Source organism: Tachyglossus aculeatus, unplaced genomic scaffold, assembly GCF_015852505.1.
Source record: "Tachyglossus aculeatus isolate mTacAcu1 unplaced genomic scaffold, mTacAcu1.pri scaffold_158_arrow_ctg1, whole genome shotgun sequence".
Lineage (NCBI taxonomy): Eukaryota > Metazoa > Chordata > Mammalia > Monotremata > Tachyglossidae > Tachyglossus > Tachyglossus aculeatus.
The window spans coordinates 474948-500799 of NW_024044881.1; the positions used below are offsets into that span (position 1 = coordinate 474948).

General features: G+C 46.3%; 1 protein-coding gene across 1 annotated transcript; it reads left to right on the top strand.

Annotated features, from left to right (window-relative positions):
* Window positions 1-353: 353 nt before the first annotated feature.
* LOC119923227 (olfactory receptor 14A2-like) lies at window positions 354-25069 on the top strand. Its single transcript, XM_038742707.1, has 7 exons — window positions 354-512; window positions 8485-8582; window positions 11578-11671; window positions 12619-12779; window positions 12931-13141; window positions 17007-17288; window positions 24995-25069. Exons 1-7 carry the CDS (start codon window positions 354-356, stop codon window positions 25067-25069), a joined length of 1080 nt encoding a protein of 359 aa, XP_038598635.1.
* The last annotated feature ends 783 nt before the right edge of the window (window positions 25070-25852 follow it).

Here is a 25852-nt window from a genome sequence, read left to right on the forward strand (position 1 = left end):
CTGTTTGTCCTCACTGCAATGTCCTATGATCGCTACACCGCCATCTGCCACCCCCTGCATTATGAGTTCATCATGAACAACACAGCCTGTGGAAACATGGTGGCCGCCTCCTGGCTCAGCGGGTTGCTGATTGCTTTCCTGTGTTCAGCTTCGACTTTCTCCCTGAGATTCTGTGGGTACAACATCGTCCAGCAGTTCTTCTGTGATGCCCCCCCCCCCCGCCGCTGAAGATCTCCTGCTCCGAGAACCATGTTGCCATCGATGTGAGCATCACCGATGGGTTAGCCTTAGGTGTCGTCTGCTTCGTCTTCATCATCATCTCCTACGTGCACATCTTCCAGGCCGTGCTGGGGATGCCGGCTTCCGAGAGTCGGGCCAAAGCATTCTCCACCTGCCTACCCCACTTCACCGTCTTCACCGTCTTCTTCTTTATAGCCATCATCTCCTACCTCAAGCCCGTGTTAGACTCACCCTCGACCCTCGACCTGCTGGAGTCCATGTTCTACACCGTGGTGCCCCCAACCCTGAACCCACTCATCTACAGCCTGAGGAATTGGGACATGAAGGCCGCCCTGCGGAAAGCCCTAAAGAGGAGATTCATCCTCCCTCCTCTAAGAGAGAAAATGTCTGTTTCCTTTTGCTGAACTACTCCATTCCTCATCAGGGTTCTGACCGTGGGGATATCCATATAAAGAGCTGTCCAAAGAGAAAGTCCAGTGTCTGTGGATTTGTCACTGTCTGGGACAGAGGCTGATTAAACATGTGTGACTGTAAATCCGGTGTGGGCAGGGATTGTCTCTCTTTAGGACTGTCTCTCTTTATTCTGAATGGTACTTTCCAAACGCTTAGTACAGTGCTCTACACACAGTAAGCACTCAATAAATATGATTAAACGAATGAATAAATGACTGATAATTGATTGTTTGGGGGGGAATCATGGCATAGTGGAATGAGCAGTTGGCTGGGAGTCATGACATTTCAAAGGTATGCATGGTTCTGCCACTGGCCTGCTGTATGACCTTGGTCCGGCCACATAACCTCTTTGGGTCTCTCTGTAAAGTAGGTATTCAATATGTGCTCTCTCTTTCTCTCACAGTCTGAGCCCCTGTGGATCAGGAAGTGTGTCTGATCTGATTAGTTTGTTTCTACTCCAGGACTTGGCAGTCTTTTGCAACTAAATTCTTAATAAATTCAGTAATGATAATGTTGACAGTACTACTGATAATAACAGTAATTCTATGAATTTTGGGATCACTCTTGGTGTTTATGAAAATCAGAAAATCAGAGGGTGACAAGGGAAAAGGGACACAATCATGGAAAATATGACCCACATTTGACTGCCTGTTTACTTATTTTGATGCCATTCTCCCCCTTGTAAACTGTGATCCCGTTGTGGGCAGGGATTATGTTGTTGATGAATTATACTTTCTGAGCGCTTAGTACAATGCCCTGCACACAGTAAGCACGTAATAAATGCGATTGAATGAATGAAGGAATGAATTTGACTGATCAAATCCTTGCCTCGCATCCATTCGTTCATCCATCCACCCATCCATCCGACTGTCCATCCGCCCATCTGTCTGTCTGTTTACCCATCTGTCTGTCCATCCATCCAACCATCTGCCCATTCACACATCCATCCATCCGTAATAATAATTATAATGGTGATATTTGTTAAGCGTTTAGTATGTGTCAGGCACTGTAGTAAGTGCTGTGACAAATATAAGCTAATCAGGTTTAACACAGTCCCTATTACACGTGGGGCTCACAGACTCAATCCCCATTTTACAGATGAGGCTATGGAAGCACAGAGAAGTGAAATGCCTTGCTTAAGATTACACAGCACACAATCCACGCATGCATCTATCCATCCATCTGCCCACCCACACTTCCACCAACCATCCATCCAACAACCCATCGATGAATCCATCTATCAATCATTCCATCAATCAGTGATATTTGTTGAATGCATCCCGAGTGTAAAGTACTGTAGTGAACACTTCAGGGGGATCAACATAAATTAAACACCATCCCTGCTTTACAAGAACGTCAAACCTAACAGGGGAGGTAGACACAGAAGTAAGTAATGAGTGGACGAAGAAGAGAATGGAAAGAATGGTAAATAGATGACTACGTGCTCAAAGAGTACATTTTGTAAAAGCCACTATGTACAAAACTATAATGATGGGTGTGAGTGCCAAAATGGAAAATTGGTCTAAGATGCTGATTGGTAGTTGGGAGAAGATGACTTAGGGAATAGAAAAATGCATCGTGCGCGGTATCATGGAAGTGGTGGGGTGACAGAAGGGCACTGAGGCTGTGGTCTGATGGACCGGAAGGTGGAGGAGGAGGAAATGTGGACTGGCAGATTATTTCTCCATTTTCCATCACTGAGATATTTTGAAAGGGGACAGGGCCATTCAGAGGAAAGACTGCAGTGACCTCCTCCCCCCGGTTTGGTACAGTGACTCAGCTTTGAGATGGAAGAGGACTGTTCTAGGCTACAACCTATTCCTTCCGTAACCAGGGATTTTCCCGTCGTGTACACCCACTCAATATCAGTGATTCCTTCCCAACATCCCGTTCTCAGAAACCTCAGCCCCTCCCAAACTGATAATAATGCTAGCAATAAAAATAATTGTCCATATAGCTTTAATCCTATTTGTTCTGACGATTTCGAAACATGTTTACATGTTTTGTTTTGTTGTCTGTCTCCCCTTTCTAGACTGGGAGCCCGTTGTTGGGTAGGGGTCGTCTCTATATGTTGCCAACCTGTACTTCCCAAGCGCTTGGTACAGTGCTCTGCATACAGTAAGAGCTCAATAAATACGATTGGATGAATAATTGCATTTGTTAAGTGCTTACTATGTGTCAAGCACTGTTCTTAGCATTGGGGTAGACAAAACGTAATCGTGTTGTCCCACTTGGGATTCAAAGTCTTAATCCTCATTTTCCAGATGAGGTAACTGAAGCACAGAGAAATGGAGTCCTTTGTCCAATGTCACACAGCAAACAAGTGGCAGAGCCAGGATTAGAACCCACGTCCTCTGACTCCCAAGCCCCGGCTCTTGCCACTAAACAATGCTGCTTCTCATGCTGCTTCTCTGGGCTGATCCCTCAAGTCAGCACAGGGGAGGATCTTAGGATGGATTTAGCGTCATTTCTCGTATTTTCTAGATTTGCAATCAGAAGACGTCAGAAAATACAACTGATTAAATGGGCGATTGATTGTCTGAGGTCACGAACAAGATGAAACTGATGGAAGCAGCATGGCCTAGTCGACAAAGCTTGCACATGGGAGTCAGACCTGTGATTTAATCTTGGCTCTGTACCTATCTGCTGTATGACCTTGGGCAAGTCTCATCACTTCTCTGGTCTTCAGTTCTCTCGTTTTTAAAATAGGGACTGAGAATGTGAGCACCGTGTGGGACAGGGACTATGTCCAACCTGATGAGCTTGTATTGAATCCCTGGACTTAGTACAGTGCCTGGCACACAGTAAGCGCTTAACTGGTAGCACTAAAGAAAAAAAAAGAAGCTGAAGTGCCCACCCGTTGACCCAGATGGTCACTAACAGTGGGAGCTGTTAGGATGCTTTTGCCATGGGAACTGTGCAGACAAATGTCCTCACCAGATCCTCATCTCTGCGGGTTCTCAAAGACTGTGGGGATGAACCACCGTGATCCAGCCAGATGCTTCATCACCAATTCCTCCTCACAGGACTTCCCCTACCAAATCTTTGGACGATGCAAGAAAGAAGCAGTGTGGCCTATTAGATAGAGCATGAGCTGGGAGTCAGTGGACTTGGTTCTAATAACGGCTCCCCCTCTTTTTTTAATGGTATTTGTTAAGCGCTTACTATGTGTCAAACATTGTTCTGAGCACTGGGCAAGTTAATCAGGTTGGACACAATCCCTGTACCTCATGGGGCTCACAGTATGAGAAGGAGGGTGAACAGGAGAACTGAGGCACAGGGAAGATAAGTGACTTGCACAGGGTCACACAGCAAGCAATTGGCAGAGCTGGAATTAGCGCCCAGGCCCATGCTCTTTCCACTGGGCCAGGCTGCTTCTCTTCTGAATGATTTGGGACAAGCCACCTCACTTTTCTGTGCCTCAGTTCTCTCATCTATATAATGGGGACTGAGACTGTGAGCCCTGTGTGGGACGGGGACTGTGACCCACACAATTTTCTTGTATTCGCCCCAGAGTTTAGGACAGTGCATGGCACATACTGAGAGCTTATAAAATACCGTTAAAAGAGAGGTAAAAAGCATGATTCCTGCCATCAAAGACTTCCCAATCTAATAGGTTGGATAGGCAAAATGTCATTTACAACGGGGAGGAAAAACGAATGGAACCATGGGTATGTGGATGTTAAGAAGCCTGGCTTAGTGGAAAGAGCAGGGGCATAGGATTCAGAGGTCGTGGGTTATAATCCCAACTCCTCCAATTGTCAAATGTGTCACTTCGGGGAAGTCATTTCAACTCTCTGTGCTTCTGTTACCTCATCTGTAAAATGGGGATTAAGACTGTGATTCCCAGTTGGGACAACCTGATTACCTTCTATCTCCCCTAGCGCTTCGAACAGTACTTGGCACATAGTAAGCGCTTAACGAATGCCATCATTATTGTTATTATTATTATTAGTGACTGATTTTCATATTTCTGAGTGCTTGATGTATGCAGAGTGCTATTTTAAGTGCTGAGGAGAGTACCCTATGAAGACGTTGATAGACATGTTCCCTGCCCACAAGAGCTCACCGTCTAGGGGTGAAGAAGACATAAATCAGTTTGGAGGAATACCATATAAATGAGTTGGTAGACATCTTTCCTCAAGAGGCTTAGTCTAGAGTAATGAACTTTACCTTCAGTTGCAATGTCCTGAGGGTCTGCGAATGCATTTAGTCTAGAGATGGTCACTGACAGATGGTGGGAAGGAGTAAATTAGCTGAATCCCCCTTGAGAAGGTGGAATTCCAGAGTGTTTTTGAGGGTGGGATATCTTTGGGCTGGGGAATTGAAAAGGGTGTGTTTCCAGGCCAAAGGAAGGGTGGGAGCCGGAGGTGGGAGGAGGAAGTGTCGAAAGCGAGTCACGGTAAGAAGGTTCTTTTAGGAGGGTTGGTTGAAGAAATCAGACAGTGAGAAGAATTGGAACAGGTGGATGGCACTGAAGCCAGTGATCAGGCATTCAATGAAGTCAACCCAACTACAATCTGTTATTCCTGTAAACTATAAGCTAGTTGTGGGCAGGGACTTTGTTTATTATTCTATTTTATTCTCAGCATTTAGTACAGGGCTCTGCACACAGTAAGTGCTCAATAACTAGACTGAACGAATTCATTTTCCACTTTATAGGAGCTGAACTTTTTCCAACCGCTTAATGCTCTCAGTTGTCATTCAATAAACACCATTATGATTTCTCTTCCTACTTTTACTGTTGTTACTATTATTACTTATTGCATAATATACTTCAATATTTAAGTATTAATTCAATCAGTCAATCAATCAAATTGAGGAACAACAGAAGGCTAAGGTACATTCTTTGCACACAAGGAGCTTAAACTTTTAAAAAATGTTACAGGTGCCTGTGACACACAGCCATTCAGTGGCAGAACTGGAATGAGATCTTGGCGTCCTTTACTATTTGGGGGGCCAAGTCAATATGAATATTGCATTCAACTATGACTACCTAAATGGGCTAGGGTGCCTATTCCCCCTACCACGAAATATCTCCGATCTCCAGAGTTGAAACACAAAGTTATTATTAATCATGGAAAAAGAATGACGAGTACGTTGAAGTTGTTCAGAGTGGGAATCACGTGGGACTGGGCAGTCATTAAGTTTGTGGGGCCGGGACCACAGAGAGCCCACCATCCCGGCCTTCTGAGATTATCAGATGGTCAGCCGTCTCAGCGGAGCTCCGGGCCCGTCCTCCCACGGGGAATCCCCCAGGAAATAACCTGTCTGCAGTCTGAGGGGATGGCACAGGCATCCAGAGAGTTGAAAGAGGTAGGGATGATCCTGACGGCTCCCGCCCCTACCCAGACCTTCCTGACACTCCCACCAGCGTCCAGGATCGATGAGATGAAGTGAGCCTCTCTCTCATCAGAGGTCGGTGCTCCCCAGCCCAGGACAGGCCTAGTGACTCTGGAGAGGAGCAGGGAAAAGGTGAGGGGCAGGGAAGGGAAATTTCAATATAAGCCCAGAATAAGTGGATCAAAGTTAGAATTTCTCCTATTCTTTCATGTTACCTTCCTGAGGAGAGCTGAAAAATTCCAGCTAGTACCCCCTCCATGGCCAGATGAGGGGGGCGTGGGTCTTTGTGAGTGAGGGGAACTTAGGTACCAATCAGTTGTCAGTGGAAAGAGCCAAGATCTGGAACACACAAGACCCCCTCATCTCTGCCACTGGCCTGCTGTGTGATCTCGGAAAAGCCGCTTAATCTTTCTGTGCTCCAGTTTCCTCATTTCCTAAATGCTTAGCACAATGCCTAGTATCCAGTAAGTGCTCAACAGATATCATTGATTGATCAATCAATCTGTAGCTTCAATTTAAACATCATAGCTTTCAGCAAGCATCATGGCCTAGTGGATAGAGCGCGGGCCTGGAAGTCAGAAGTACCTGGCTTCTAATCTCAGCTCTGCCATGTGTCTGCTGGGTGATATTGGCCAAGTCACTTCACTTCTCTGAGCATTCAGTTACCTCATCTCGAAAATAAAGGCTGAAACTGTGATCCTTGCGTGGGACCAACCCGATTTGCCTGTAACCACCCAGGTGCTTAGTACAGTGACTCACACATAGTAAGCACTTAGCACATACCGTAATTATTATTTGAAGGGGTGGGAGTTCTAAACCGGGGAAACAGCCCGAGAGAGGGGAGAGACGTGGGAGTAATGAGAGTGAGGCAGAGCTTGAAGATTGGCCAGGGATGAATGAAAAGAATAAGTTGGGGAATATAAGGTGAGGTGAATAGATATGAAAGGTAAAGGAGCTATTGAATAGGCATAAAAGGATAGGAAGGGATTTGACTAGTTCATAATAATAATAATAATGGTATTTGTGAAGCATATACTACGTGGTAAGCACTGTACTAAGTACTGGGGTAGATACAAGTTAATCAGGCTCCTCATGGACCTCATAGTCTAAATAGGAGGGAGAACAGGTCCTTAATCACAATTTTGCACATGTGGGAATTGAGGCCCAGAGAAGTAAAGTGACCTCCTCAAGGTCACACAGCAGGTAAATGGCAGAGCAGGGATTAAAAGCCAGGTCCTCTGATTCCCAGGTCCGAGCTCTTTCCAATAGGCTGCGCTGCTTCTCAAAGGATGTGGAATTAAGTGACTACAATCCTTGCAGATATTTGCAAATTAGCATAATAATAATAATAATAATGGCATTTGTTAAGTGCTTACTATGTGCAAAGCACTGTTCTAAGCTTTGGGGAAGATACAAAGTGATCAGGCTGTCCCACGTGAGGCTCACAATCTTAATTCCCATTTTACAGATGAGGTAACTGAGACACAGAGAAGTTAAGTGACTTGCCCAAGGTCACACAGCTGACAGTTGGTGGAGTCCCGGGATTTGAATCCATGACCTCTGTCTCCCAAGCCCTTGCTCTTTCCACTGAGCCACGCTGCTTCTCTTTGAACAGATACCTAGGAGTCAGGAATGGTTTTCTGTGCTGACCTGAACAGAGGCAGGTAAACTGAGGGAGATGAACACCGTGATTAGCTTGTAGCGATCCTAGCGCTTAATACAGTGCTTGGTATATAGTAAGAACTTAACAAATACCATACAAACCCCCAAATCTGAGATTTCCCTCCAACCCAAATATTTTCTCCTCTTCTGTGAACTTTCTCTGGATTATTAGTCTCGTCCCTATTTTAATCCACTTCTATTTTCTAAATGTCCTTAGGCAGTCGGTGTCAATTCCCAGAAAATGACCACTGTCACTGTGAAGATAGAATTCCTACTGCTGGGATTCTCGAAAGTTCGGGAGCTGCAGCTGGTCCACGCTACGTTGTTCCTCCTGGTCTACCTGGCGGCTCTGGCGGGAAATCTCCTCATCGATGCCGTCACCGTCTTCGGGCGGCGGCTCCACACCCCCATGTACGTCTTCCTCGGGCACCTTTCTGTCCTCGACCTCTGCCTCAACTCTGTTATCCTCCCCAAGGCCTCCCCAACTCCCTGGGCAATAAATAACCCCATCTCCTTCCTAGGCCACATCTCTCAGCTTTTTCTGTGGGATCTTGTTTGTGGGTTCTGAGTATTTCCCCCTCAAGGCAATGTCCTAAGGTCGCTACCGCCGCCATCTGCCTCCCCTTGTGCAGCATGGACCGAGGGGCCTGTGGGAAGATGGCCGCCGCCTCATGGCTCAGCGAAGGACTGATTAGGGTCTTGTTTTCAGCTTCAACCTTCTCCATGTCCTTCTGCAGGTCCAACATTGTTCCCCATTTCTTCTGTGACCTCCCCGCTCTGCTGAAGATCTCCTGCTCCGAGGGCCACGTTGCCATTGCCACGGACGTGAGCATGACCACAGGGGTAGCATTAGCCGTCGTCTGCTTCATGCTCATCATCGTCTAGTACATCAGCATTTTCTGGGCCGTGCTGAAGATGACGGCCACTGAGGGCCCGGCCAAAGCCTTCTCCAACTGCCTGCTTCACCTCATTGTCGTCATTGCTTTTTTTCTCTACCGGGACTTTCATTACCCTCAAACGGCCCTCGGACTCCCCCTCGACGCGGGACCTGCTGGTGTCCGCGTTCTACCTGCACCGTGGTGCCCCCCGCTCTCAACCCCCTCATCTACAGCCTGAAGAATAAAGATGTGAAATCGGCCCTGGTGAGGGTCCTAAAGTCTACCAGCTCCCTCTATGGTATAAAATGTGTGTTTCTCCATGCCTATGATCTCAGCCGTTGTCAGAGGGATTGTCCAAGGATTTGTCCAGATTTACAGCCATCCTTTGGGTCTAAAGACAGAGTCCAGACAGGGAAGATTTTCCTATGTATGCTGCTGTGGCTGAGAAGGCCCTTCTTCATGTTCAGGATTTAGAGATCTTTCCTTGATCCCTGTTAGATTTGCCTGGGAGAAATGCAAGGGACCCCTGTAGATTGTAAGCTCCATGTGGGCAGGGAACATGTCGACCAACTTTGTTGTGTTGTACTCTCCCAAGCACTTAGTACCACGCTCTGCACATAGTGAGCACTCAATAAATGCCACTGATTAATAGATTGTTTTGTACAGTGCTCCACAGAGAGTAAGTGCTCAATAAATACCATTGACAGATTGTCTGATTGATTGATTAATATCTGTATCCTCCTCTAGACTTGTAAGTATAATCCTCTAGACTTGGAACCTCACTGTGAAGAGGGAATGTGTTTGCCAACTCAGTTATACTGTACTCTCCCAAGCTCCTAGTACAGTGCTCTGAACAAGGAAAGTGCTCAATAAATACTCCTGATTGAGTGATCGATTGATTAATGCCTTTATCCCCCCTCTAGTCTGTAAGCTCATTGTGGAGAGAAAACTTGCCTACCAGCTGTGCATTACTGTACAATCCCAGGCACTCAGTACAGTGCTCTGCACGCAGTAATCGCTCAATAAAGACCGTGGATTGATTGACTGATTATTTGATGAGCTGGGGTGAGCAGAGACAGAGAAAGGGTGTATAGAAGAGGGTTCCAAGACCCAAAAGACACAGTTGCTATTTCCCCAATTTCTGGAAGACTGCTCCAAGTAACACAACAGTTCAACTGTATCAATCAACAGTTACCCTTAATCCCGAAGTATGGTTTTACAGTCCCAATTCCTACCGATATGTAGGTTACCAATTGTATATTTGGTTAGTAATGGATCTACTTCATCCTGGATTTGGTACACCTACCTGTAAAATCCTTACGTTCTCTGATTATAATCACTGGTGTCTACTCTCTTCACTAAATTGTGAGCTCCGTGAGGCCAGAATGTGCATGTCTTCCTTTTTTTTTGGAATTTGTTAAGTGCTTAGTATGTGCCAGGCTTAGTATTAAGTGCTAGAGTATTTACAAGATAATCAGTCAGTCAGTTGGTCAGTTACATTTATTGAGTGCTTATCGTGTGCAGAACACTCTACTAAGGGTTTAGGAGAGTACAATAATACAACATAAAAGATGCATTCCCTGTCCACAATGAGCTTACAGGCTAGAGGGGAAGACAGACGTTAATGTAAATAAATAATGGGTATGGGTATGAGTGCAATGGGGCTGGATGAAAGAAGGGAGCAAATCAGGAAGGCACAGAAAGAAGTGGGAGAAAAGGAAATCAGGGCCTATTCAGGGAAGGCGTTTTGGAAGAGCTGTGCCTTAAATAAGGCTTTGAAGGTGGGGAGAGTGATGATCCGTCGGATATGAAGATGAAGGGCACTCCAGCTCAGAGACAGGATGTGGGTGACAGGTCGGCAGTGAGACAGACTAAATCTCTGTGCAGTGAGTAGGTTAGCACTAGGGTAATGAGGTGTGCAGGCTGGGTTGCAGCAGTGAGGTGAAGTAGGAGGGGGCAAGCTGATTGAGAGCTTTAAAACCAATGAAAAGGAGTTTCTGCTTGATGCGGAGGTGGATCAGAAAGCACTTGAGGCTCCTGAAAAGTGAGGAATCATGGCCTGAACTTTTTTGTAGTAAAACGACCCGGGCAGCAGAGTGAAGTATGGACTGGAATGGAGAGAGACAGGAGACAGGGAGTTCAGCAAGGAGGCTGATGCAGTCATCAAGGCGGGATAAGCGATTGAATTAATGTGGTAGCAGTTTGGATGCAGAGGAAAGGAAATTGTTTTATTACTTCAATATTTAAGTACTAAGTCAATCAAATTGAAGTACAACAGAAGGGCAAGATATATTATTTGCAAATAAGGAACTTACATTTTACAAAGGTTTTATAAGTGCTTGTGAATGCCTGAGTCCTAACATAGATGGGAAAACGAAATTTAATTGGAAAATCCTCCTGGATGAGGTGGGCTACCAAGAGGGACTTGAAAATAGGAAGAAATGAAGCTTGTCAAGTTTGAAGGAGGGAGGGCGCACCAGGCAGGAGGAAGGGCACAATCCAAGGGATGTAGGAAAGGAAGTTAAGAAAGAGACATGGTAAGAAAGTCTGGGGGGATTGGAGAGTGTGCGCTGGGGTGTAGTGGGAGAACAGAATGGGTTGGTAAGAGAGATAGAGCTGATTTAGGATGGTCTAACGGTCTTGGCCTGATATATCTCCAATCTCCAGAGTTGAAACACAGACCAATTATTAATCACGAAAACGGAATGATGATGAGTCCATTGATGTTGTTTTAGGAAGGAGTCCCAGAGTGGGATCCACGTGAGACTGGGCAATTATTTAGGTTGAGACCACAGGTAGCCCACGATCCTGGCCTTCTGAGATTCCCGGTGAGTAACCTATCTCAGTAAAGCTCCAGGCCCGTCCTCCTAAGGGGAATCCCCCAGGAAATAACCAAGCCGTCGTCTGAGGGGATGACAAAGACATCCGCAGAGCCGAGAGGGGGAGGGAGGATCCTGACAGCCCCCTCCTCTCACCCAGACCTTTCTGTCACTCCCACCAGCGTCCAGGATGGACGAGGTGGAGTGAGCCTCGATGCTGCCAAGGTGGATGCTCCCCAGCCCAGGACAGGCCCAGTGTTTTTGGAGGGGAGCAGGGTAGGGTGAGGGGAAGGGAAGGGAAATTTCAATATAATCCCAGGACATAACAGGAATTTTCCTGTTCTTTCTTAATAACAATAATTGTGGTATTTGTTAAATGCTTACCATGTGCCAACACCATACTCAGTGCTGGAGTAGATATGATATAATCAGATTGGACAATGTCCCTGTCCTGCATGGGACTCACCCTCTTAAAACCCATTTTACAGATGATAAAATCAAGGAACAGAAAAGTTAAGTGACTTACCCGAGGTCGCCCAGCAGGTAAACGGCTGAGTCGGGATTAAGACCAAGGTCCCCTAGACTCCCAGAACCATCCTATTTCCACTTGGCTATACTGCTACTCCAATTATGTAGAATTATGTGACCACAATCCTTGCAGATGTTTGCAAATGAAATAGACTTATAGGAGTCAGGAATGGTTTCAGTGCCGTCCTGAACCAAGCCAGGTTGATTGGAGGAGATGTACAACCTGATTAGTGTTCAGTGTAGTGTCTGGAACATAGTGAGCATGAAATATTACCATAAAAAACCCGAGATTCCCTCCAACCTAAAGATTTTCTCCTCTCCTGTGCACTTTTCTCTGGAATATGATTCTCATCCGTATCTTTTCTAAATGTCCTTAGGCAGTCAATGTCAATTCCCAGAAAATGACCAATATCACCGTGAAGACAGAATTCCTTCCGCTAGGATTCTCAGAGGTCCGGAATCTGCAGCTGGTCCAGACCGCACTGTTCCTCCTGCTCTACATGGCGGTCCTGACAGGGAATCACCTCATCATCGCCGTCACCACCCTCGACTGGTGCCTCGACACCCCCATGTATTTCTTCCTCAGGAAACTGTATGTCCCGGACCTCTGCCTCATCTCTGTCATAGTTCCCAAGTCCATCCACAACTCCCTGACTGACCATATATCCATTTCCTCCCTGGGCTGTGCTGCCCAGGTCTTCTTGGTAGTTCTGTTTGGCAGTTCAGAGATGTTCATCGTCACGGGGATGTCCTACGACCGCTACGTCTCGATCTGCTGTCTCCTTGGCTATGAGGTCTTCATGAACCAAGGGGCCTGCGGGAAGATGGCGGCCGCTTACTGGCTCACGAGGAATCTGTTTGGAGTCTTGTTTTCGGCTTCGACCTTCTCCCTGTTCTTCTGCGGTTCCCACGTTGTCCCCCAGTTCTTCTGTGACGTCCCTCCTATGCTGAAGATCACCTGCTCCGAGAAGCACATCGCCATTGACGCGACTGTAATTTTGGGGCAGCCTTATCTGTCGTCTGCTTCATGTCCGTTGTCGTCTTGTATGCACGTATTTCTGGGCCATGCTGAGGATGCCGACAATGGAGGGCCTGACCAAAGCCTTCTCTACCTGCCCGCCTCACCTCGTCGTCGTCACTGCGGGTCTATTTGCCTACTACAAGCCGCTTTCAGGCTCCTCCTTGAGCGTCGACCTGCTGGTGTCCGGATTCTACACGGTAGTACCCCTGGCCCTAAACCCCTTCATCTACAGACTGAAGAACCGGGACATGAAGGCCGCCATGGGAAGGTTCCTAAAAGAGTCACTCACCCAGCCTCTGCTCTGGGACAAAATGTCTCCTTCCTTGTGCAAATAATCTCACAACACTATTTAACCAAGGAATTATTCTTGGACCTAGCCAGATATTTAGCAGTCCTACTGGGTTCACAGAAAATGCTGGACGTTGAGGAATTGTCAGTGTGGAACGGAGGCGGCTAAGACTGAAGTAGTACTGACAGTCCAGTTTTAGGGAGGCATCATGGCCTAAAGGAAGGGGAGTCCCAGTAGCCTGTGAGCTCACTGTAGACAGGGAATGTGTTTAACAACTATGGTAAACTGAACTCTCCCAAGTGTTTAGTACAGTAAATCCAGTTTTGGGGCGGTTCTAATCCCTGCTATGCAACTAGTCTTATGTGTGACCTTGGTCTAGCCACTTAACTTCTCCATGCCTGCTACCTCATCTGTAAAATGGGGATTAAGATTGTGAACCTTGCGTGGGAAAACCCGATTATCTTGCATCTACTCCACTGTGTTTAGAACAGTGCTTGGCACATAGTAAGTGCTTAACAAATACCATATATTTTTTTTTAATTTTATGATGGCCTAAAGGAATGAAAATCGCTCTAGACTGTAAACTCATTGTGAGCAGGGAACTTGTCTACCACCTCTGTTATATTGAACTTTTCCAAGTGCTTAGTACAGTGCTGGCACCAGAGTAAGTGCTCAATAAATATGATTGATTGATTAATTTGGACTTGAGTTCTGTTGACAGCTCTGCTACTGGCCTGCTGAGTGATCTAGGGGCAGTGACTTAATATCCCTAAAATCTCTCTTCCTCTTACCCTCTGAGCCTCTATGGGATAGGAATTGTGTCTGTACTGATTCTTTTGTTTCTACCCCAGCACGTGGAACAATTTAGGCACACAACCTCTTAATAAATACAATAATGATATCATTAATAGCAATGACTATGATAATATAATGATATGCTCCTTAGCATGACTTTGGGGGTGGGTATGAAAGTTGGACAATGGGAAGAGGTATGGGAGAAGGAAATAAAGGGTGACTGCAGCCCCATCTGTGTTGTCAAATCCATGCTCTCTCATCAATCCATTTTTCCTTCTTTCCATCCATCCATTCTTCCAAACATTCATCTATCCATCCATCCATCCATCTATCCATCCATCCAGATTACGATCCTGGGAGTCAGAGGTCGGGTGTTCTAATCTCAGTTCCTCTACTCGAACGCCCTGTGACCTGGGGCAAGTCACTTCACTTCTCTGTGCCTCAGTTCCATCATCTGTAAAATGGAGACTGAGACTGGGAGCACCATGTTGGAAAGGGACTGTGTCCAAACTGATTACCTTGTATCTACTCCAGCACTTAGAACAGTGCTTGGCACAGAATTAATCGCTTAAAGAAGACCATAATGATTACTATCTTTGTTATCAGTGGTATTTATTGACCACATCCTGGGTGCAAAGCAGTGTATTAAGCTCTCAGGAGAGGTGAAAAGAGATAAAATTGCATTGTTCCTGCTCTCCAGGACATTATGACCTAATGGGGGAGATAGACATAGAGTAAATTATGTAGAGGAGGAAGGAGAGAAGGGAAAGATGAGAAAGAGGATGAACGCTTGATTCAAGCGTACAGTTTATATAGTCAGTATGAACAGCGCTTAAACGGATTTGCAATCAGGACAAATCAGAAGAAGCAGCATCGCCTAGTGGGTAGAGAGCGGGCCTGGGATTCAAATGCACATGGGTTCTGATCCCGGTTCCACCACATGTCTGCTTTGTGACCTTGGGCAGGGTCGCTTAATTTATCCTTACCTCAGTTCCCTTATCTGTAAAATGGGGTTTGAGATGTGAGCTCAACAGGGAACGTGGACTCTGTCCAATCTGATTAGCTTGTGTCTACTCCAGCACTTAGTATAGTGCCTGATATATTGTAAGCGATTCACAAAGGCCATAAGAAAAAGTTAATTGGCTGATTAACTGACAGATTGAGTGTCTCAGGTTTTTAAGTAGACAAAGGTGATACTAATTACAGTGGCCAAAGACTGTCGTTGATAAGAGGAATTTTTGGGATGCTTAGATGCGGATTTCGCTATTTCCACGGGAACCCCAAGGGCCGGCACCATCACTGATGCAGAGACCGGACCCTTGTCTCTCAGGAGCCTCAGGAACCACGTGACCAGAGGGTGCGTGGCTTGTCCAGACCGCGAGGTCCCTCGGCAGGGCCCCGAGCTATCCTCTAGGGATCCCCCTCGGAACAGCTCCTGCTTTATTTACTGGGACACAGCCCTGTCTGGAGAGTTTCTTGAGGTCTGAAGGAGAGCATAGAGGGATTGAGAGCTCCTCTCCGATCCTTCCTGGCTGACCGAGCCCAGGGGTCTGAGGGGAAAGAGGGGACCAGCAGCCCTGCAGAGTTCAGCGACGTCCAGCCCCACGCTGCCCCGTTGAGATTTACTCGGGGTGGGTGGGATGGAGGGGCAGGGGCGGACCAAGATGAGGATGGAAGAGATGGAGCCAAACTGTGGCCTACGTTAGGGCTCAGAACAAGGCTGCGGCCACCAGTGGGGGAGGTGGGCTTGTAGGACGGGAGGTGTTTTCCAGTTCAGTAACCCCAACCATCACACACGTCTCCTCCTTCCTCCTCAAACCTCACTACCATGCCAAGCACCCGCCGGGATACGGTGCTCCAGCACAGTGTCAGCACTACGGACAGTCACTTCAGCCTCCAGTGAGCCCCAGAATCTCTTGCAGAGGGTAAATGACAAGTAGGGCTAAGACAGTGTGACCAGCTTTGGACAGCTACCAGCACTATCAGAAATTCCTCCTTGTAAGAGTTATTCCCAAATGTTGGAAAGAGACAAATAGTAGGAAAGGTTGCAATCCCTGCCGTCAGGAACTTTCCAGCCTAACGGGCTAGGTTGACACAATATAATTTACTATCAGTCAGTCATTATTGAATCATATTTAATGAGTGCTTACTGTATGCACTAAGACCTTGGGAGAGTAATAATAATAATAATAATAATAATAATAATAATAATAATAATAACAAGAAGGAGAATTATTGATAATAATAACAGCAGTACTTGTTAAGCTCTTACTCTGTCCCAAACAGTGTCCTAAGCGCTGGGGTAGATACAGGTTAAGCAGGTTGGATGCAGTCGTTGTTCCACATGGGGAACAACCACCACATTTAACCCCCCAGTCTTAACCCCCATTTTACAGATGAAGAAACTCAGGCTCAGAGAAGTTAAGACTTGCCCATGGTCACACAGCAGTCATGAGCTGGAGCCGGAATTAGAACCCAGGTCCTTCTCACTCCTGACTCCCAGGCCCGTGCACTATCCACTTTATAACGTTATAACAGACACATTCCCTGCCCCTAGTAGAAGGGAAAAAAAGAATGGAAAAATGAATATGCAATGATTACGTGTCATTTTACAGATGAGTGAACTGAGACCCAGAGAAGTAAAGCGACTTGCCCAAGGTCCCACAGCAGCAAAGGGACAGAGGCGGGATTAGAACCCAAGTCTTCTGACTCCCACTAAGCTATGCTTGGGAGAGTACAATAGAACAGAGCTGTTAGATGTGTATGCTGCCCTAAAGGAGCTCACAGTGAGGAAGAGAACTTCTAGGCCCTTGCCTTTTCCACTAAATGAGGATGGAAATGAGTTGAGGTCGCCTTGAACCAAGGGGCCTGTGGGAAGATGGCGGCCACTTCCTTGCTCACCGGGAGTCTGTTTGGAGTCTTACTTTCAGCTTTGACCTTCTCCCTGTTCTTCTGCGGGAGCCCCCTCGCTGCTGCAGGTCAGCTGCTCCGAGAACCACATCACCTTCGATATGAGTGTTTCTATTGGTTCCTGTTTGGGTTCTGTGTGCTTGTTCTCCATCAAGGCATCATATGACTCCATCTTCTCCACTGTGCCGAGGATCCCATCAGCCGATAGTCAGTTGAAAGCCTTCTCCATCTGCCTGCCTCACCTTCTGGTTGTCACCGTGTTGCTCACTATATCTGCCTTAGATTACCTCAAGCCACCATCAGAAACTTCCCCGACTCTGGATCTTCTGGTTTCCGTGTTCTACACCGTGGTGGCCCCCGCCCTCAACCCCTCATCTACAGCCTGAGGAACCAGGACATGATGGCCGCCCTGGGGAGGATCCTTGGAGGGAATGGCTTCCGTTTTGGAGAGGAAATATTCATCTTCTGACTTGAATGATCCCAGTAGCGGTCAGGGACCTGATCTTTGTACCCAAGCGTGAGTTATCCAAATTTTCCCAAAGGAGTCAATGAATCCATCAATAAATCATATTCATTGAGTGCTTACTTGGTACAGAGCACTGTACTAAGCGCTTGGGAGAGGACAGTATATCATTTCTGATAGACACGTTCGCCGTCTACCACTCAGGAGCACTTATTGTGAGTCTACTTTGCCTGAGCACTGTAGTAGTTCCTTTGAAGAGAACAATGGAAGTTGTAGACATGATCAATCAATCAATGATATTTATTATGACTATGTACAGAGCACCGTTCTAAGCACGGGAGAATACAAAGAGTTAGCAGTCACAATCCCTGCCTTCAACAAGCTTACTACCTTAAAGGGGAAAAAGCCACCAGAATAAACTAAAGACAGGAGGAAGAAAGAAAAAGGGATATTTTAATGTGTAAATAATAAGGTATTCATAGTATTTACACTAATGCTAAGGGGGTTTGTGAGTACTCAACTTCATAGGTGGGACAAGATTCTGAACAGGCAATTCATTTATTCATTCAATCGTATTTATTGAGCGTTTACTGGGTACAGAGCACTGTACTAGGCGCATGTAAAGTACAATCCCTCCCCACAATGAGTTCACAGTCTAGAAGGGGGGAGACAGACAACAAAACAAGTAACCAGGTAAATAGAAATAAATGGAATTATAGATATGTACATATATACATAAGTGCTGTTGAGGGGAGCAAAGGGAGAGAGAGAGGGTGATGCAGAGGGGAGGGGGGACTGAGGAAAAGGGGGGCTTAGTCTGGGAGGAAAGGGAGGACTTGTAATAACAATACTTGTGGTATTTGTTAAGCACTTAATATTTTCTAAGCACTGAAATAAGCACTGGGATCGATACAAGATAATCAGATCCCACACAGGGTTCACAGTAGAAGCGAGAACTTGAATCGATTTCCCATTTTTCCAGATGAGGGAACTAGTGCACACTCATTCACTCATTCAATCGCATTTATTGAGCGTTTACTGTGTGCAGAGCACTATACTATACTAAGTGCTAAGTACCCAACAACAAGTACTATACCAAACAACGGGCTCACAGTCTAGAAGGGGGAGACAGACAACAAAGCGAAACATGTAGACAAGTGTCAAAGTCTTCAGAACAAATAGAATTAAAGTCATATGCACATCATTAACAAAATAAATAGAATAGTAAATATGTACATGTAAAATAAATAGAATAATAAATCTGTATAAATATATATATATATACAAGTGATATGGGGAGGGGAAGGGGGTAGAGCGGGGAGGATGCACACAGAAGTTAAGTGACTTGCCCAGGGTCACACGGTAGGCACATGGTAGAGCCGAGATTAGAAACTGTGAGCAAGATACCAGCAGCGAAACATAGGAAGGCAAAGGAGAGTAACTTGAATGGCTGCCTAATGGATAGAGCACGGGCATTGGAGTCAGAAGGTCCTGGGTTCTAATCCTCACTCTGCCCCTTAATAGTAATGATAATAATAATGATGGCATTTATTAAGCGCTTACTATGTGCAAACACTGTTCTAAACGCTGGAATTAAAACAAGGTTACAAGGTGATCAGATTGTCCCACGGGGGGCTCACACTCTTAATCCCCATTTTACAGATGAGGTAACTGAGGCACAGAGAAGTCAAGTGACTTGCCCAAAGTCAGCCAGTTGATGAGTGACAGAATCAGGATTAGAACCCAAGTCGTCTGACTTGGCCATGTTCCTTCTTTGACTTTGAGAGCTCACTCCCAGCTCATTGAACTGTTTTATTGGACTCTCCCAACCATTGTATAGAGCTCTGCGAATAAAAAGCGCTTAATAAACACCCTTGATTGATTGACTGACTGACTGCTTGATTACACATATAATTCTTTACTGCTACAAGCGAAATGTAGCAACCCCGGTCCCTTGTGGATGGAAGAGTTATAGGAAACATGTACAGCGATTAGAGATGACAATATCAAGCTTGCATCCATGTTGGTGAGAAGGTGGGGTGAAGGATGAAGTCAGTAATTCGAGGACTGAGAAGCAGCATGGCCTCATGGATAGGTCACGGGCCTGGGAATCAGAGGACCTGAGCTCTAATTTCAGCTCCTCCACCTGTCTGCTTTGTGACCTTGGGCAATTCACTTCGCTTTTCTGTGCCCTGTCCTTCTGTTCTCCCTCTTACTTAGACAGTGAACCCCATGCGGGACAAGGACCGTGTCCAACCTAATTCACTTGTATTTACCCCAGCACTTAGAAGACTGTTCGACACACAGTAAGCGCTTAACAAATGCCATTTCCGATCCCTGAGCAAGGAGGGGAGACTGTAACAGCCATCCAGGCCCTAGCTCTTGCCATTCCTCCTGTCAGGAACTTCCTCCCCGTTCAGTCCACTCCCTTCTGTGTCACCCTTGCACTTGGATTTGCTCCTTTTATTCACCCTTCATCCGTCCCAAAGCACTTATGTCCATATCCATCATTTATTTTGTTATATTCCAGTCTGTCTCCCCTTATAGACTGTAGGCAGGGATCGGGCCTACCCACTCTGTTATATTTACTCTCTCAAGTGTCCTCCTGCCTTCAGGACATCTCCATCTGGATGTCTGCCGGCCACCTAAAACTCAACATGTCCAAGACTGAACTCCTTGTCTTCCCTCCCAAACCCTGCCCTCTCCCTGAATTTCCCATCTCTGTTGACGGCACTACCATCCTTCCCGTCTCACAAGCCCGCAACCTTGGTGTCATCTTCGACTCCGCTCTCTCATTCACCCCTCACATCCAAGCCGTCACCAAAACCTGCCGGTCTCAGCTCCCGAACATTGCCAAGATCCGCCCTTTCCTCTCCATCCATACCGCTACCCTGCTCGTTCAAGCTCTCATCCTATCCCGTCTGGACTACTGCATCAGCCTTCTCTCTGATCTCCCATCCTCGTGTCTCTCCCCACTTCAATCCATACTTCATGCTGCTGCCCGGATTGTCTTTGTCCAGAAACGCTCTGGGCATGTTACTACCCTCCTCAAAAATCTCCCGTGGCTACCAATCAATCTGCGCATCAGGCAGAAACTCCTCACCCTGGGCTTCAAGGCTCTACATCACCTTGCCCCCTCCTACCTCACCTCCCTTCTCTCCTTCTGCAGCCCACCTCACACCCTCCGCTCCTCTGCCGCTAATCTCCTCACCGTGCCTCGTTCTCGTCTGTCCCACCATCGACCCCCGGCCCACGTCCTCCCCCGGGCCTGGAACGCCCTCCCTCTGCCCATCCGCCAAGCTAGCTCTCTTCCTCCCTTCAAGGCCCTATTGAGAGCTCACCTCCTCCAGGAGGCCTTCCCAGACTGCTACTCCAGTGCTTAGAATAGTGCTTCACATATAGTAAGGGCTTAAAAATACCATCATAATCATCATCATCACAAAGAACTTTTCCCTGTTCATTTCTCTTCTCTCCAGATCACATCTACTAACTCCTTTTGCTTTTCTAATGATTTTGTAAGCTTGTTATTACCAGGGAACGTATCCGCTAATTCTGTTGTATTGTATTTTCTACCCAGTCCCTTAGTACACTGCTCTGCACATAATAAACACTCAATAAATACCACCGACTGACTTTTACAAATGCCTTATTACTTAAACACTTACATTCCCTTCTTCCTTCTGTCTATAACTTTAGTGTATGTTTCCCCCCTCTAGATTGAGGCGAGAGTTTATGTTTTGATAATCTACAGTTGTCTCTTAAAGATCTTAGCATAGGACTCCGCACACCTTAGGAGTTCAATAAATATTACAGATTGAATGATTTATTGAATTACCTCTTCAGCACTTTTTCATCACCTCTGCAGTTATGTATGTTTTTATAGACCCAGCTAGGAGGAGGTTGAATCCTTCCAGAAGCCAGTGATGACTATTTTTTAAGGTATTGGTAATGCGCTTACTTTGTGCAAACTACTAAGCTTTGTGCTGTAGAGGATACAAGCTAATCCCAGAATAAATCCCCCTTTCCCTGTGCTCCCCCTCCCTTCATCACAGCCCGACTCACCACCCTTCGCTCTACCCCCTCCCTCGCTGCAGCACTTGTGTATATTTGTACTTATTTATAATTCTATTCATTTATATTAATGATGTGCATATGTCTATAATTCAGCTTATTTATTTTGATGCTACTGATGCCTGTTTACTCGTTTTGATGCCCATCTCCCCCCTTCTAGACTGTGAGCCCGTTGTGGGCAGGGATTGTATCTCTTTGCGACTGAATTGTACTTTCCAAGTGCTTAGTACGGTGCTCTTCACATAGTAAGCGCTCAACAAATGTGATTGAATGAATGAAGGAAGGCATAATCATGTTGGATATAGTCCTTGTCCACACGGAGCTCACAGTCTAAGTAAGGAGGGCATAGAATTTTATCCACATTTTGCAGTTAAAGAGACTGATGCTTAGGAGAAGTAAAGTGATTTGACCAAGGTCACCTAGCTAACATTTGTGCTAAATACTGGGCTAGTTACAAAATTCAATCGTATTTATTGAGCACTTACTGTGTGCAGAGCACTATACTAAGCGCTTGGAAAGTACAAGTTGGCAACATATAGAGACAGTCCCTACCCAGGAGTGGGCTCACAGTCTAGAAGGGGGAGACAGAGAACAAAACAAATCATATTAACAAAATAAAATGAATAGAATAAATATGTACAAATAAAATAAATAAATAAATAGAGTAATAAATACATACATACTTATATACAGGTGCTCTGGAGTGAGGAAGTAGGTAAGGCGGAGTGATGGAGAGGAGGGGGGGGGAGAGGAAGGAGGGGACTCAGCCTAGGAAGGTCTCCTGGAGGAGGTTAGCTCTCAGTAGGACCTTGAAGGGAGGAAGAGAGCTAACATGGCAGATGTGCGGAGGGAGGACATTCCAGGCCAGGGGGATGACGGGGGCCGGGGGTCGATGGCCAGACAGTCGGGACAAGATCATCACGTTGGATACAGTCCCTATCCTACATAAGACTCTCAGTCCCTCAGAGTGGGTAAATGAGGCACTGGGAAATGAAGTGACTTGCCCAAGGTCACAGAGCAGATGAGCGGTGAAGTCAGGTTTGGAACTCAGGTTCTCTGGCTCCCAGGCCCGGGCTCTTTCCACTAGGCCAAGCCGCTTCTAGTCTCCAGACACTAACTGAACTTGCCAATCTCTCACTCCCTACCTCTGTGTTGAGGGTTCTGATTCTGCATTGGTTACTCTGAGAAAATCACACTCCCCCAGTAAGGCTATAAGGATATGTTCTATTTTTGATATGGTATTTGTTAAGCACGTACTGTTCGAAACGCTAGGATAGATACAAATTATTTAGGTTGCACACAATTCCTTTCCCATATGAATTAAACAGTCTACATAGGAGAGAGAACCAGTATCGTATCTCCATTTTACAGCTGAGGAAACTGAGGCACAGAGAAATGAAGTGACTTGCTCAAGGTCACCTGGAAAGCATTCGGGAGCGCTGGGACTCTCGTGCTCAGGTTCTTTCCATTAAATCATGCTGCTTCTCCTACTCAGAAGTATATCACTCTCTCCCTGTCTCTCTCTCTCTCTCTGGATAGGGATATACGTATGTAGAAGAAGATGTTGTTGTTGCCATGGGAACATCACCTGCCAGGACTGTTGCTGCAGTTGGATGTGCCAGGTTCGTATCTCTGCAGGACCTCAGGAACCATATGACCAGAGGTTTCTCGCATCACCTGGCCCACGAGGTCCATCAACAGGGTCTCAGTTCAGTCCTGCAGGGATCCCCCTCGGAGCAGTGACTGCTTTTCTGTACGGGGATGGGGTCCGTTTGGAGAGCTGGTCAATATCCATGGGAGAGCAGAGAGTTGCTGAGGTTCCTGGCTGGCCGTTTGTGGCTGAACTAACCCAGGAATCCTAGGAGAAAGAGGAGACAAGCCCAGTCCAGAGGAGGTCAGTGCCCCCCGTGAGCCGTGGCTTCCCTGGTGAGAGTGACCGGGGGGTGGAGAGAGAGAGGATGAAACCAGAAGGATGAAGCCAGAGATGGAGCCATTCTGGGGAGATTCTCGAACTTGGGGAACAGGATAGAGTTCATTCATTCATTCAATCGTATTTTTTGAGCGCTTACTGTGTACAGAGCACTGTACTGAGTGCTTGGAAAGTACAATTCAGCAACAGAGACAATCCCGGCCCACAACGGGCTCACAGTCTAGACGAGGGGAGATACCAGTTCATACCAAGATTGTACCCCAAACAGGACAGGTTTGTAGGAGAGTTATGGCTTGCCAGCAATAATAAATCATAAATAATTTTGGTACACATTAAGCGCTTACTGAGTGCCAAGAACAGTTCTAAGCGCTGGGTTAGATACAGGCTAATCAGGTTGGACACAGTCCCTGTGCATCATGGAGCTCACACTCTTATCCCCGTTTTACAGATGAGGTAACCAAGGAACAGGGAAGAGAAGTGACTTGCCCAAGGTCACACAATAGATTTGTGAAGAAGCCGGGATTAGAACACACATCCTTCTGATTACTAGGCCTGTGCTGAATCCACCAATGGTCCCATCACCGACTCAGCTCTCCTCCCTTCAGCATCCCACCCTGGCTACCGTGTCACCCCGCGGCCAGGCTCGGATGCTACAACCGAGCAATCGGCACGATGCTACAGTCACTTCGGCTAACAGTGGTTCCTGTCTGTTAAAAACGTTTTCAGCGGGAATGTGATTGACCGCGATGAGAGAGTGTGACTGATTCTGGGGAAAAACCCCGGTACCATCATCAATTCTTCTACACCGAAGTGCTATGAATCAATGCTTTACCGTGTCAGGAGAGTTTATGTGCACCAGTGTAGTTTAGAGCTATGCCATTGAGAGATACTCTCGCTAGGGTTACCCATAACCGGAAGGTCTAAGCGGAAGCATCGGACAAAGTTGATTTATCTTTGCTAGGCAGCAGTGGGATGGGAAAGAGTCAAAGGCAAATGAACAAATGATAGAAATGTGGATCAAAGACAACGGCAGAGACTCAGGTTTTCACTGTGCATAAGGAGACAATGGCAAAGCACTTCTTTATGTTTACCAAGAAAACTCTATGGATATACATACCAGAATGACTACTGGTAGTTTAACCATAAAACTTTCTTGGTAAACATATGGCAGTGGTTGACCTTATTCCATGCAGTATACTTGAGTCTCTGCCCTAGACTCTCTCCCATGAATTTGATGCCCAGCACAGGTGAATTTTGATTTGTAGCACTTCCACTCGCTAGCCACTGGCCAAGCCAGGAATGGAATGGGCAGGCCTCTGTTGGACTCTCTCTCCAGTAGCCGAGACTGGTAGAGTACTGGAAACTCTCCAGGTGCAATCCTGAGAGGGGCTGAGGATATTAGTTTGAGTATAAAATAACTTCTAGACGGTCGTGGTAGGCAGGGACTGTACCTACCAAATCCATTATGCTGGATTCTCCCGTCCATTTACTACAGTGCTCTGCACACAGTAACTTCTCAATAAGTATGTCGATTGACCTAAAACATTTCATAGCAGTCAAGTTCATCTTTTTATGTTCCCTGCTATCTCCAGCTTCTCTCACACACTTCCTCGGTGTTCGACCTGCTGATGTCGGTGTTCTTTGCCGTCATGCCCCCCCGGCCCTGAACCCCTCATCTACAGCCTGAGGAACCGGGACTTGAAAGCTGCTCTGTTGACAGTCTTAAAAAGGAGATTCCCCCAGACTCCTCTATAGGTCGAAATGCCTGTTTCCTTGTGCTGATATTCAATCCATATGTCAATCAATCATGTTTATTACAGAATCAATCATATTTACTACTATAGAATAAGGGATTGTATTACCGTGGTAGTAGTTCGGATGGAGAGGAACGGGCATACTTTAGGGATGTTGTGAAGGAAGAACTGACAGGATTTAGGGATGGTTTGAATTTGTGGGTTAAATGAGAGAGAGGAATTGAGGATAATGCCAAGGTAATGGGCTTGTGAGACAGAAAGAATGGTGAGTCATCTACGGTGATGGGAAAATAAAGGGGAGGGTGGGGTTTGGAGGGGAAGATAAAGATTTGGTAGGCATATTTCCTGCCCATAAGGAGATTATTGTCTAGAGGAGATTGATCATGCCACTGGGAGCCATAGCACTTGAGGTCTAATGCCAAACCTGACACTGACCAGGTGTATGACTTTAGGTGACCAACTTAACCTCTCTGGGCCGCTCTTTAACATAAGGATTTAATACATGCTTTCTCTTTATCTTATATTCTGAGCCACCTACGGTCAGGGACTTAGTCGGAGCTAATCATTATGTTTCTACTCAGCACTTGGTGCAGCCTTTTCATTCATTTATTCAATTCATTCAATCGTATTTATTTAGCGCTTAGTGTGTGCAGGGCGCTGTACTAAGCGCTTGGGAAGCACAAATCTGCAACATAT